A 14,530-nucleotide genomic window follows, 5' to 3' on the forward strand; every position below is an offset into this window, starting at 1 on the left:
AACCCCACTTCCGGCCGCATGTGGCGTGTGTGTGAGCTGGTGAGAGGAAGTGGCCGAATTGGAATTTTGTTATTAAATTATTTGCATTATGAAGGTGAAGGTTTTGTGCAGAAACCCCGATGATTATGTGCGGGAGACAAAAATGGATCTGCCGAGGGGTAAGTGTGCAACGCGACTGTACTGTGTATAACGGCTCTGCTAATGGAATTACCAACTGTTACTTTCGTGTATTAGTGAGAATAATTAGAAGCTAAAAGAACACGTGTTCTCTGAAGGAGGTAAATCATTAATGTGAGATACTTTAGAAGAGTGTGGTGGATACATGGAACATCCTCGCAGCACAAGTGGTAGATGGTAAAACAGTATGGGATGAGCATAAACTTTAGGTTTGAATCTATTCAGCGGGAAACACGGGCAGGCTGGATGCGCCGAATGGTCAAATTCTACGTTTCTTTTGTAGTTCCTCGCAACTATGATCCGTCGCTGCACCCGTTCGAAGTTCCCCGGGAGTACACCAGAGCCCTGAACGCCACCAAACTGGAGCGCGTGTTTGCGAAGCCTTTTGTTGCTTCCCTGGATGGTCACAGAGATGGGATCAACTGTCTGGCAAAGCACCCCCGGAGCCTGTCCACCCTGCTGTCCGGAGCGTGCGACGGAGAGGTGCGCTTTCGCGTGTGATCGGGGGCAGAGCATACCCCTAGTATGGGACCGACTACCGGCAAGGGTTAAAGAGCATGCACAGCATGTACCCGCCATGTGAGAAATGCTGTACAGAACACACCGTTTCTATACATTAACCCCTTAAGGACAATGGGTTGTCCTGAAACCCAGTAAAAACAATACATTGAGAGCCCATACATGTACGGGCTTTGTCATGACGGGGTTAAATAAATGAGTGTTGCGGGATTGGTGTGGCGGCCGCTCCGTATCTTCATAGGGGTTAAAATGTTTCTGTTTCTCTTTGATCCGCACGTTTAGTAGTTTCTCTAATCGTTTTTATCACGCGGGGTCCGTCGCTGCCATTCGTTGGAAGCTGTTTGGGGTGATTGCTGCGTATGATTTTTGCATTTTGTTTTTGGGGACTTTTCCTGATTCTGGGATGTATTGTGATTTCTTTTCAGGTAAGGATTTGGAATCTGGTGAAGCGGGAATGCAGTCGGGCGATCCAAGCGCACGAAGGCTTCGTTCGGGGGCTTTGCGTTCGTTTCTGCGGGGGCTCGTTCTTCACGGTATGTACGAATTCAGTGCTCTTTCTGCACCCAAATAACTCTAAAACTCTGCTGAAAAGCCGTTTCTTAGAGGTTTGTGCTGCGTGTTTAAACGTACAGTGAGAGAACCTGAGCTCTGTGTCTGCATTCGCCAACATTCAAAAGTTTGGGGTCACTTTGGGGAAATTTCTGGCTGTAACGATCAATTAGCCTTTTAAACCTAAACTTGGATCAGCGGACACAACGTGCCATTGGAACACAGGAGTGATGGGAGTGATAAAGGGCCCCTGCACGTCTATGACGATATTCCATTAAAAATCAGCCGCTGCCACCACCACCCCTACCCCTCACCCCCCCAAAAAAATCAGCCGCTGCCAGCTACAATAGTCATTTACAACATTAACCCCGTCTGTGCTGGATTTCTGATCCATTTCATGTTATTTTAATGGACAAGATTTGCTGTCTCAAAAACAAGTGACCCAGAACTTTTGAACAGTAGTATGTATGTATGTGTGTGTGTGTATATGTGTGTGTATATATATATATATATATATATATATATATATATATATATATATATATATGACACATTTTTATTTTTACCGAAAGTCTTTGGAGTTGTAGGCATGTCCAGTTGAAATAGTGGTTTTCTGTATGACCGATGGAGGGTGTTGGAAGCCTTTGTGGTAAATAGTTACCCCTAGCGCTATAATTATCACGTTTCCAGCATGTCTGCAAGGAAAATAAACATTTTATGTAGCCTGGAATATTCAGTTATGAATGAAGAATTGGAACTGATACAGCAGAGGAGCTGACATTTTTAGAACTGCTCTCTGTTATAACTAACGACGTATAAGGATAAGGACACCTTCTTTTTACAACATATTCTCCTGAATTTGGTATTGGGCATTTGATCGTAGTTTCAAGCTGTTGGAAATCCAAATCAAGCAAACATTTAGGAAGCAGATATTGCAGATATTCCTCCGGCATGGGATTCATTGGTTCCTGAATTAGTATTTTATTTATTTATTATTATTAATTTTTTTTTAGGTAGGTGATGACAAGACGGTGAAGCAGTGGAAGATGGAAAGCCCAGGATACGGAGAGAAAGAGGAGCCCATACACACCATTTTGGGAAAGGTGGGATAACCGCTAACCTTTCACTGTATAAATAAAAGATGATGATAATAATAATAAAGATAGGATGTGATAGACCTTGTATTCCCCAGACTGCGTGAATCACTCATTTATTGCTCTGCTGTTGGTATTGGTTCTGGCTTAAAACGCATACATTGTTCTCCTTTCCTTGTTTATTTCTCGTTCAATCCCAACGCTGCTAGACTCCATAGCTCTTTAAGACTATTTTACAATTCACTGATTGTTGGACTAAATCTTACATTCAACTAAAAATGACATCACAAACCTATCTGAAAAGCAATATTTTTATCTACAGACTTTAATTACATGGCCTTCCTTAGCTGCCTTGGTTGTGCATAAAAGTACATATTTTTAAGGAAAATTGTTAGTGTTTGGTGTTACCTTTTCTATGTTGGCAGAATAAAAGGTATGTGGATGCCACATAAGCTTTTGTTGGAAAGGATTGAAGAAGAGACCTAAGGTCCCAAAATTCAGTCCAATAAAAAGTGACTTTTTTAACTAAAAACCTAAACTTAATGAGAACCAAAAGAGAAATCATTGTTTATCATTAACGTGGAACCTTTTATTCTTATAATGTTACTTTAAGAGTACAGGGAATGTGCGGGACAGACTAGAAGAGATTCTGTTTTTCGAAACAGAATATTTAATTAAAGTGTTATTTTCGTACATATGTGTAGATGCTAATTGTGTCGCAGTTGCACTCCCTTTGTGGCGGAATCCTTTTATACATAACCCCCAGAGTGTTTCGCCTTTAGTGTCCCTGCGAGTCAGTACAGATTCCAAACAGAACTGGTGAATTCCCCAAACTATACACCCTATCAATATCCCCATCCATACCACAGCATAGTGTGTGCAATATAGTTGTCATAAACTGGAAATTATGTTTATAGGGCGTTGGGTTGTGTACAATAACTTGGGGGATAAGTCCCCCACCTTGCTTACCAATGTTCTGTTGATACAAGGTTTTATAATCTGATTTTGTGAAAAGATTGATCGTTCTTCTAAGTGCCAGGCATTATTTTACCTGCACGCATTCCGTGTATAGTGCCCTAATAAGTCTCCTGCCTCTGCTTTTGCCCAGACTGTGTTCACAGGTATCGACCATCACTGGAATGAAGCAGTTTTTGCCACATGTGGGCAGCAAGTGGACATCTGGGATGAACAGAGATCTAGTCCCATGCGATCATTCTCATGGGGGGTCGATAGCATTTCAAGCGTCAAATTTAATCCCATTGAGGTAAGGGCGTTATGAGCATCATTAGTGCTCCCCTCCAACCCTTATCAAGCCAGTGCTCCCCTCCGACCCTTATCAAGCCAGTGCTCCACTCCAACCCTTATCAAGCCAGTGCTCCACTCCAACCCTTATCAAGCCAGTGCTGAAGCTGACTGGCGGTGAGGATGCCACGTGGGCGCAGGCAGAACATATCTCCTGCAAACTAAAGGGGAGAAGATGCATATAGGTGGGTTCTGTAAAATATCTCCATGCATTTAAAGGAGGAACGCTTAACTGTCCTGTGCATTAAATTGCATATGGTGGCTGGAAGATTCAATGCCATGGCATAACCTGAACAACACAAGATATATATATAATCTCTGCAATGCTGAGAGCTGTTACTAATAAGTTGTCCTAAATCCGTTTGGTAGCTGTGTTTCTTTAATACCTTGAAGATGGACCTGGATAATTGCTATGCCCGAGGATTGTAGGATGGGTACACTATGTATAAAGAGAGGGTCTTTGTTTAAGGCTATTCTGAATGCATCGGTTTATGATGTTGAAGACAAACTGGCCATTATATGAAACCCGCATTATCTCATAGATTTCCCAGACCTTTATATAAACGTAATACTGTGTAGTGATGTATATACGCATCAGGATCTGCATTATTATTCCATCCTTATTAAATTATCGTTGCCTTCGTTATTGATTGCTTGAGGCAGCTGTTGTAAAGGTGGGTAAGACGATAACGCTAGGACCTGATAATGCTGCTTCTGCCGCAGGCTGCTGCTGGTCTCGGCTTCGGTGGCGTTCATCTATAGACTAAATATCTCCCCAATCAACAATTCCACCGATTGACAATAAAACGGCACAAGCGTAAAAAACTTTCAATTAATACAAGTAATAATGCTAAAAGCTTTGATGGCAACAATCTGCATTGGATTTGTCACAAAAGCATCCTGCGTGGCTGCATGTTATGTGGTAAAATGTACATGATATATTACGTGACGCATTTCACGTGTGCCTGTGTCGATTCTTCTTCGTTTTAGAGAAACGTTTTAGGAAGCTGTGCCTCTGACAGAAATATAGTCCTGTATGACATGCGGCAGGCCACGCCGTTGAAAAAGGTAAGCGGTGTCAAAAAGTGCAACGGAGCTCGTGAATAGTTATAGAGGGAAGCAAAGCTAGCGGGTCTTCGGTGAGATGGGATACGGCTTTTAATTTGGAGCCATGTTTATTGTCGCTGTTCAACCCCATAGTTTCTCAGTCAAAAAGAGCTATGCTGGTTCTATGCATAAAATAGTTAAAACTGCGACTTCCACCAAAGTCGCCCTTATCGGATATTTTTGCTAACCTAACTATTTCTTTTCCCTCTGTCAGGTCATTCTAGAAATGAGAACAAACACAATCTCTTGGAACCCGATGGAAGCGTTTATATTCACAGCAGCCAATGAGAACTTCAAGTAGGTGCAGAACGTTACCCCCGTGATGGGCTTGGATGACGGCATTGTGTTGCTGTGTTATGGGCTACAATGCAATGTGTTGACTTGCGTTTAATGTCATTTTTATTTTTTGTTAATTATTTAATAATATATAATGTGTGTGTGTGTGTGTGTAATATAACTATTTTATGTTGGGAGCACCCAACTTCCCTCTCACTGAATCTTGATGATTATTCCACCCCATGAAGTAATTGTCCTGTTTTCTTGGCAGCTGAAAGGGAGAAGGGGTGATAACGAGGCAGGAAATTAAATGGCATTCTTTTTCAGATAAAATAGTCCCTTCTTAATCACATATAATCTTTAAAATAGCCACTCTAAAAACAAAAACAAAAAAGTAAACAGCGCAAGCTATAACTAATAACTAGCGTCAGTCATTTTCTGGTTAAATATTCAGAAGCAAACCATGGCTTGTATGTAAGTGCTATTCATTTTAACTTAACAGCGTGCAGCAAACGAAAACCCAATGTTTCTTTTTGCACACTATCTTAATTTAAAACGAATACCTGACGTCCCTCTGCTTATTTAACTATACGCGTAACACATTTATACAAAACATGGTTGCCCGGTTTATCAAATAAATTGTAGCCTATTGTTGAAGTAACTGTCAGGTTCATGCTGACATCTCTGTATTCCTGTTCGCAGCTTGTACACGTATGACATGCGCAAGCTAGAGTCCCCGCTGAAGGTGCACATGGACCACGTGTCGGCCGTCCTGGATGTGGATTACTCCCCCACCGGAAAGGAGTTTGTGTCGGCCAGCTTTGATAAAACTATCCGCATTTTCCCTGTGGAACACGGGCACAGCAGGTACGTTTCCCGACAGACTACAAGCTGGCTAATAGCCATTAAGCCATGTGGCCAGTCCAGCAACTCAGCGATACGTACAGATCACACGCTGCCTGGAAATGGTCACGCGGTCTTACACTGTGATACTGCATGTATCTGATGCCATAAACGTCCCTAAACAGCTGAAATCGAATACTTTTAATGAAAGGAATACTAATGTGAGCACCTGTATGTTGCAGAGAGGTTTATCACACTAAGAGGATGCAGCACGTCACCTGCGTCAGGTGGTCTTCAGACAACAAGTATATTCTGTCTGGCTCAGATGAAATGAATATCCGTTTATGGAAGGCAAATGCTTCTGAAAAACTTGGCTTGGTAAGTGTCACGAGAAGAAGACTATACTAGATGGGAGGAAAGTGCATGAGAAAGTACTCTTTTGGGGGCAAATATTGCTGGGGCAATACTTTTAAAGATGTAGGCAGCAGTTTGGATGTAGGTTGGAATGAACGGTCATACTGAGCAGCAGGTATGTAGGGTACGGTGACAGTTGCACCAAATAGAATTGTGTAGACATCCAGTTAGAGACAGATGTGACGCAGTTAATGACATGAACAAAATGGGATGGAGAGAGATCTGGGGAGGAAAGGTAGATCTTAGTATCATCATCATCATCATCATCATCATCATCATCATCATACACATGATCCCAAAAGCTAAAGCACAAACTTACTTTGCCGAGGGAGGCAGTGCAGAGAGAACACATGGTTGTTGGTCACTTTAATAAGAGAAGTCTGAGAGCATCAGGTGCAGGATTTGGGTAGAAGAGGGCCAGTGAGTAGTTGGAATTGGTAAAGTTGGACAAGCCTTTCAAGAAGCTGAGTGCGGAGGTAGTAGATGGCAATCGGGGAGGTCGTTTGCCACACTGGTACACTCCAGGATGTCCCTTTTTATTAAGATGGGGTTTGAAGGATAATGGCAGAAATCCAGCGGCGATTTGAAGAGACTGAAGATGTTGGTTAAAGTGCACTTGAGAGACTGGGTGAGAAGAGACTGCCGAGGGTGGTAGCAGATGGGACAAATAGAAGTGTCTACGATGAGAGAAGAAGTGCTGATGCTGGTTGATGGAGAGAGAGGTTCTTGTTATAATGGTGAAGATGGTGAGTGCCAGCAGAAGTAGATTATAAGGGGTAGGAGCGTTTTGGGTGAATCGTCTTCCTGTTGTCCGTAGCAGACATTACTGTCGCTGTAGGAACCCCCTGTCACTGGTGCTAAAGCTTACTTTACTTTTCTTCAGTGTACGGTTAATAGAATGGCTGCTATTTCTCTTTGGATTGCTCTGCGGAGGTTATGGGTCACGACCTGAATCCTTTTACATAAAACCAACAGAACATCAGAAAAGGACTTTAGATATTTCCACCATTATTGGCTTATTTTTTTGTTCTGTCTATGAGTGTGCTTTCTGCTCTCTTTGACCGTGTACATTAAGCATGTTTAGCAAAGTTTTGTGTAATTCCAGAAGCTGCGTAGATATAGCTTTGTTGTTTAATGTATTGATTTGTATGGGTGCGTTCCTCTCCTACGTGGCCTAGCAGCTTGTGAGCTCGGAAGAGCAGAGCCCTCTTTACCTTCTGTGTGTCTTAACTTGTTCACATTGTTGTTAATTTAATATATTTTCAGTTTTAATGTTGGTATACTTTCCCGTTTGATAACTAAGCAATTGTGATAATCGGGATATCAGATTTTTACTTATTTTTATATATGTGTGTGTATGTGTGTGTATGTGTGTGTGTGTGTATATATATATATATATATATATATATATATATATATATATATATATATATATATTTATTGATGCTTTTTGGACATATGTATTTACCTATTTGTTCATATTTATAGCACCAAAATTTAGTCCAGTCAACATTTTAAATTCTCTTTGGTTTACGTTTTTGATTGGATTTTTTATCCAATTTAATTCACCTATTTATGTATTTATTGTTTTATTATTTAGTATCCATTTCATACATTTTTACCTGTGGATTGATTGAGATTTGGATTGGTTTGACTGATATATAATTATGTATGAGCTTGGGTTGACCATCCCTAATTAATCGAGGCATCTATACTTGTTTTATTGTGGCGATCAGGATATCAGATTTTCTATCACTTATTTAAATATTTATATCTATATTTTGGACATATCTAATTATTATTTTAGTTTATTTGTATTTACGGCTCCTTTTGCTAATTAGGCATTGATTATCTTTTAGTTTGTGGTTATAGCAATTGAAGGTCAAGCAGAAAAAGTATTCTGCATTATAAAGTGCAGCTTATGAGAGAGCGACAGGTGACGGAAATAATAGGTATTTATAGATATCAAACTGCATTGGTTTCAGCCCATTTCCCAACGATCTGGCAATAGCTGTCTGCAATCTATTAGTCATATTTAGGGGAGCGCATGGGGGGGGACAGGGACAAAAGTAGCAGGGCAATTATAAAACGATGATTATGATGCCTATGATGTTTCAGATGGGGGCAGGATATTTTAAGTACGGGGAGGCCATGGTCCCCACTGCCCCTCCCCCCGAGCAATGCCACTGGCATGGCATACCAAATATTCTACAAATTACCTTTATGTGTGCTTCCAAACCGACAAACCCTAAATCCAACATCCAAACATCCAAACTATGTTAATTGAGTGCAGAGGATGCCACACGGATTGCCGGGTCACACGCAGGCGGCTTCACAGCTGCGGGGGGTTTCTAGGACACCCGTAAATAGTCCCGATTTTACATCCGCGTGTTCGGGTCATTGCTCAAGTTGTTAACTAAAAGCACCATTAATTGAATTCTAATTTGTTTCTTCATAGCAGGGTTCCAAAGCAAATAACTTTACATATACATTACTTCCTAGCCATTTGATGGGCGAGGGCACCCAGGGGGGAGGACTGTTTAATTTTACGTATCTTTCAAGAGAAAACTTTAGTTAAAATACTAGTTTCTCGCCGCCATTAATTCCTATTAAAGGGGAACTCTTACCAAAAATAACAAAAACTATCACGCTAAAATATTTTCTGTTATAACATGAAATGTTTTTACTCCGCTGTCATGTGTGTGTCTTCTAACGGCTATCTTAGCTGACTCTACTAGAGAAACACACTATCTCCTTTATTGTACCGCCTTGTGGTAAACAGTAGAATGGCTCGGCCTTAATCACCAGATGGACGCTTTCTAATGAAAGTCTGTGAAGGAGGAGATTATGTTGGATAAGGGTGCTCAATGAGGGAGTCATTTAAAATCTCTATGATCGTGACCTACAGGTGTGCGGATAAAGTAAGTTTCTTGGGTCAAAAGTAAATACTCCGTTTTTCTTCACTGCTAAACCTTATGAGTGTCACCTTTTTAAATATATATAAAATATATTTTTTTAAGGGTTAGTTTTGTGCCAGAATAGCTATACACCTCCCCAACAAGATGAGAGCTCCCCATTACTTGTGAGCTGCCCTTCCCTACAGAGATCAGAGTTTGCTCGTTGACATTGAAGTATCGCTGTTAAAGTAAAGACCTCAAGCATAACAGACTGATCGTTCCATTGGAATTTTGAGTTCTGCATGACCTGCCATAGAACTTGATGGTCAACGAGAACCATTTGAGCCATTTTTTTCCTGCTGTAAACACTCAACCCTTATTTAATCCTGGGCTCCCAATGTACACAAGTCCATTTTCTTGCTACCCCCAGAGCTGTATGTTGTAGGGTTGTATAGACAATACCATTGTGTAGGCCAACCAGCTCTTCCATGATGCTGGAAGAAGCACATAAAAGGGCAACCACTACATGAACGTACCCTGTACCACCAGGAAGAGAGGCACGTATGCATAAAACTCCATGTCTACTTCATTTTAGAGGAGAAAAGTGTCCTTAAATCCCCTCTTTGCTCCTGGACTGTGCAGGTATCAACTATTTCTCCTAATTGTTTTATTCTGTTAACGCATTCAAAATAGATAAATTTGTACGTAATAACGCAGGCTTTATTGCAAACGGCATAGCGCGGCGAGATTGCTCTGCGGCGGACCAGGCAAACTCGTATTTTTGGTCTGCGAAAGTGTTTAGGTTGTACTTAATCAGCAATAGCACTTTGCTCTTCATCCATTAAATTAAAGAAAATCATTGCTTTTAATTAGAATAAAAGCCTTCTAACTTGGGAGACGTTGACAGTCTGCTGCACAATGAGAAAGCGTGGGATTTATTCAGGCTGGCTCAGGAAAGCCATCATGATTATATGACGGGGCAAAAACATTTAGACGTTCACAGGTGCCAGATTCGCTTAGTGATTGAAGTGCGGACGTTAAACAAGAGTAAATGATTTGTCTCGTGACTCGAGGTTTTCAACTGCTTGCAGCTCTGGTCCGTTCAATGAATGAATCCGATCTGACGGTGACTCCGGTAGAGTTTATACGGGATATTATGCCATCATTCAGCTCATAAACGTCAAGCAGCTTTTATAAAACATATGTCACCCTGTGTGATGTCATAATGCTAATATATCAACAGGAAGGAGATAATCCTTAACGGGGTCATCAATGATTTGTTTTTTTTAACTGCCCCCTCGTCAAAGAAAATAACGACTTACCAGCAGAAGGACAAACGCATCTCATGCAAGCCAAGCCATCTACACGCAACAACACAAAGAATATAAGGAGATGCTCGCCGCTCTTATGCATTAAAGTGCATATAATGGCTGGAGTGTACATTTATGGAAAACAATGGGAAATTGGACTGGTTGAATAGTCTTGGTTCCAAGACTCCAAAAGCCTATGTGATTACACAGATTTTGTGTTTTTATAACTTGGCTCAAAAAAGGTATTACTTTCAACTAAAGACTCAATTCAAGAAAATCTGTTACTACTTTGGGAAAACTTCACTGAGGTTTACTCGCATGAGAGTGGAAGTGGAAGGGGAGTTGATTGCCACTGAGCAATGTGGAGAGGAGCGTTGAGACTAAATCTACCTACCAAATCTGTTTTATTTATTATATATATATATATATGTGTGTGTGTGTATATGTATATAAATGTCTAGTTGTCTTTTAATTGTAAAGCCAACCTAGGAGAACACCTCCAGGTCCTTCTGATCCACACCATAATGAATTAACTCCACTGATGAACTACTAGGTTATTTGGGTTTTTTCTTGCCCAAAAAAATATTTGTTTTTTTGTTTGTTTTTTTCATATATCCAGCTAAGCCGTGACTCCAGTTTGTTAAATTATTTTTTTCCGCACAAGCGGCACTTTCTCACGGGTAATGGTCATACCCCGGCCTCGTATTGGATCGTTGCAGCTATAGTTACACAGCAGCAGGTTCTACATCTTCTACCATGGAGGAAATGCTGAATGTTAGGTAGACTGTTGTGTGGTAAACATGATTAATGTTATCCTAAATAGAAGGCAGTCTGATCGTCCTCATTATTTCCCTAATGGATGTAGCTATATGGTGGATTACCATTCATTTGATTTTAAATGAGATTAATGGCAGCAGCCACCCAAAGGACAAAAGCATTATTTAAGGCACGAAGGGGTTTCTTTCGTTGGTGATCGGTGTACGTACCGCAGGGTACAACTTTAAAATGAAATTCTAGTTTGTGTTTTTATTTCTTTTTACTATGCTCAATATAATATGTACATAATCTCTTACCATAAACCATACATTTTTAGCTCTGTAATTAAAATTCTGAGGCTGCTTTTATAGTTCTGTAGTGTTACGGGGAAAGTGAACTTCTCGTTTAGGAATTGGCCGTATTTTTTGTGTATGTATGATTGGTTTGTGCGGCTTTAGCAGATAAAACCTCTAATGAGCTTCTACTTCCTGGGAGAGAACAGGTATGTAGATATTGAATTCTTAGTCATCGGCCATTTATTATTATTATCTTTTATTTATATTACGCCAACAATTTACGCAGCGCTTCTTACAATATATATATTCGAGGGGTCTGACAAGATGAGGATTGACAGACTAAGACAAACCGATAGATGAGGTGGAGAGGGACATTATCATGTTCTGGTGTCTCTCTGCCCACCCTAGCAAGATGGCAGTTTTATTTTTGTCTTATCTTGGTTTTTTTTTTTTTTTGGTTTTTTTTTTGGTATCAAGACAACATTTTGAGCATTCTATTAATTACATATCTATCTATATCCCCCCCGTAAGGTAATTAATTAACTTTTGCCTATTCATTATGGCTACATATGTTTTGGGAGGTTTTTTTTAGATTTGCCCACTTTTTATTTTATTTGTGGGATTTGTTTCATTCTAATGGGTTTCTGTTCTCATTTAGTTATCCCCGAGAGAACGTGCTGCACTGAGCTATAACCAGAAACTGAAGGAAAAATTCCAGCACCATCCGCAGGTCAAGCGAATATCACGACACCGGCACCTCCCGAAATCCATCTTCTGCCAAATAAAGGAACAGCGCATCATGAGGGAAGCTCGCCGCAAGAAGTATGTCTTCCACTCTTTAGCAATAACCTAGATTAATATAAAATTTTAAACCTGAATACATTTATTTCGCCATTGATGAAACCGGGCAAGTATTGGTAACTCTAACTGGATCATTCGCCATCAAACAATTGAGTGTCCACTAAAGAACATTGGCAGGGGAGTTGTGGTTTCAACGCCTTTACTTCACTATTCATTATGAAGGCCAACACTAGCAGGTGTGTCCAGCATGACACTGTTTTAAAGCAGATCATTTCTGAACTGGACTCTGCTTTACTTCACAAGGTTACAACCTGAAGGAGCCTAATTTATTTTTTATTTCCCCTTGGAATTTCCAGAAAATTAGACATATCTATTCAGACAGCACATGTTTTGTAGACGCTGGGCTAACGGCTTATCGGCCAAGTTGCTCATTGACATCACCAGCTTGTGTCTGCAGCCCATCAGTTGGGAGCGGATGCCTTTAGAGGGGTCTTTCCTCAGAGCTCCTGCAGCGTATTTTTCCCTCCTAGTCGGTCACTAAAATCTCCTTTATTGCTTGTTTAATTGAGTTGCTCCCTGCTGGAGCAATGAGTGATCGTCGGCTGGCAGGTCACTGTCTGGCAGCAAGGACTGCTAGTCACCATGAAAAAGCAGCTTGTAACTTCTGAAGTAAACCCTGCTTTCTCAAGATCATTAGGATTGGGAAAAATGTCAGTCTACCCGGGCCAAATGTTTCTTATCTGCTGTCAAACTCTGTTTCTAATTTACCGTTTTTGCTTTGTAGGGATGTGAACCGCCGCAAACACAGCAAAGAGGGCACCGTGCCAGTAACCACAGAGAAGAAAAAACATGTTGTGGCAGTAGTAGAATAACAAGCTGCGCAAACGGATCACCTCCTGGCTTCAAAAAATGGTGTTGGTTTTTTTGTGTACCTTGAGTGGGTTGTCTGAGGGTGATTGGAGTTGAAGGGGACGCAGTTGTCCCTTGGACTGTATGATGTACGAAGATAATCTTTTACTGGACGCTAGAACTTTAATAAATGTATTAGAAAGCCCAGAATCAGTTTCTTGTGTTCAGGCCTATTTTTTTTTTTTTATTTTAAACAAAACATCACTTTTTACACAGAAATATAGGGCCAGCCTTTAAAACTCCACCAGGCTATGGTGGATATCCCGGAAAAATGGATATCTTAGTGAAAAATAATGTTTTTATTTTGTGAATATAAATAAATGTTGTAAACCTCATCTATCGTATGGTTATAAGCAGTTGCTTAAAGGTTAATTATTCAGTTTTAAATAAATACCTGCTTATACACATGCCACACAATTGTGTCCTGTTAATGGTTTTAATAAATGTATTTTACATATTTGCGGGAGCTGTATTGACTTACTGAGTTTCACCTTCAATCTGCCGTAATCTAGACAAAGGGGGATATCGCTTATGTGAACAGATGAAACTGCAACAGGTACGGCAGATGCCAACCCACGTGGCGCTCTCCGAAACAACTTAAAAAAGGCCCATAATACAAGTCCCCTCTGCATTTAGTATTTTTGTTTTTTTTTTAATATGAAGCATTAAAGTGCACCTGCCATTAGACAAATTACAATTTGCCTCCCTATCGGGCATTACATTTCACCCATACATCTGACATCTACTACTGATATACTGAGATGAAAAATGTCTGCTGCACTTTGCACAGTCCCAGAATGCTATTTAAACGCACACGCAACATTCTGTCAAAGGTATCTTTCTACTTTTTCACTAGCTCAATGTGTGCATGGTATGCCATCATATAATCTGCGGTGTGACTTTGCAGATACTTTAAGTCCATTGTAAAAGCTCCAGGCCTGCGCTTACATCTGGAGAAACGGTGGAGCAGCTTCCCAGGCCCCAGAGAGAGGATGAGGGGCAGGTAGTTCCTTTGGGATTTGTGAAAGTGGAGGCCATGCCTGGAAGCTGTAAAATGAGGCTTAACTTGGCCCTGTTAACAACACTCAGAAGATACTGTCTTGGAATTTTTATGGGATAGTATGCTGTCCATGGCTCCGTTCCTTTTCTTCAGGCCAGCCTGTTACACTGGCTAGTGATGTGTAGGTGCTGCTGTGTGTGCTGAAGGGGACATACCAAGACAATGCTCTGCTTTCAACTCTGTGGGAACAGTTTGGGGAAGGCCCTTTTCCAGCATGACT

At 40.8% G+C, this 14,530-nt stretch overlaps 1 protein-coding gene across 1 annotated transcript; it reads left to right on the plus strand.

The window, feature by feature from the left end:
- The first annotated feature begins 16 nt into the window (after window positions 1-16).
- DCAF13 (DDB1 and CUL4 associated factor 13) lies at window positions 17-13,707 on the plus strand. The gene is made up of 11 exons (XM_053466286.1): window positions 17-158; window positions 461-660; window positions 1,122-1,229; window positions 2,259-2,348; window positions 3,448-3,603; window positions 4,632-4,709; window positions 4,963-5,045; window positions 5,727-5,891; window positions 6,110-6,245; window positions 12,199-12,362; window positions 13,126-13,707. Exons 1-11 carry the CDS (start codon window positions 89-91, stop codon window positions 13,211-13,213), a joined length of 1,338 nt encoding a protein of 445 aa, XP_053322261.1. The 5' UTR covers window positions 17-88; the 3' UTR covers window positions 13,214-13,707.
- The last annotated feature ends 823 nt before the right edge of the window (window positions 13,708-14,530 follow it).

The sequence above is a fragment of the Spea bombifrons genome, chromosome 5 (genome assembly GCF_027358695.1).
Source record: "Spea bombifrons isolate aSpeBom1 chromosome 5, aSpeBom1.2.pri, whole genome shotgun sequence".
NCBI classification, from domain to species: Eukaryota; Metazoa; Chordata; class Amphibia; order Anura; family Pelobatidae; genus Spea; species Spea bombifrons.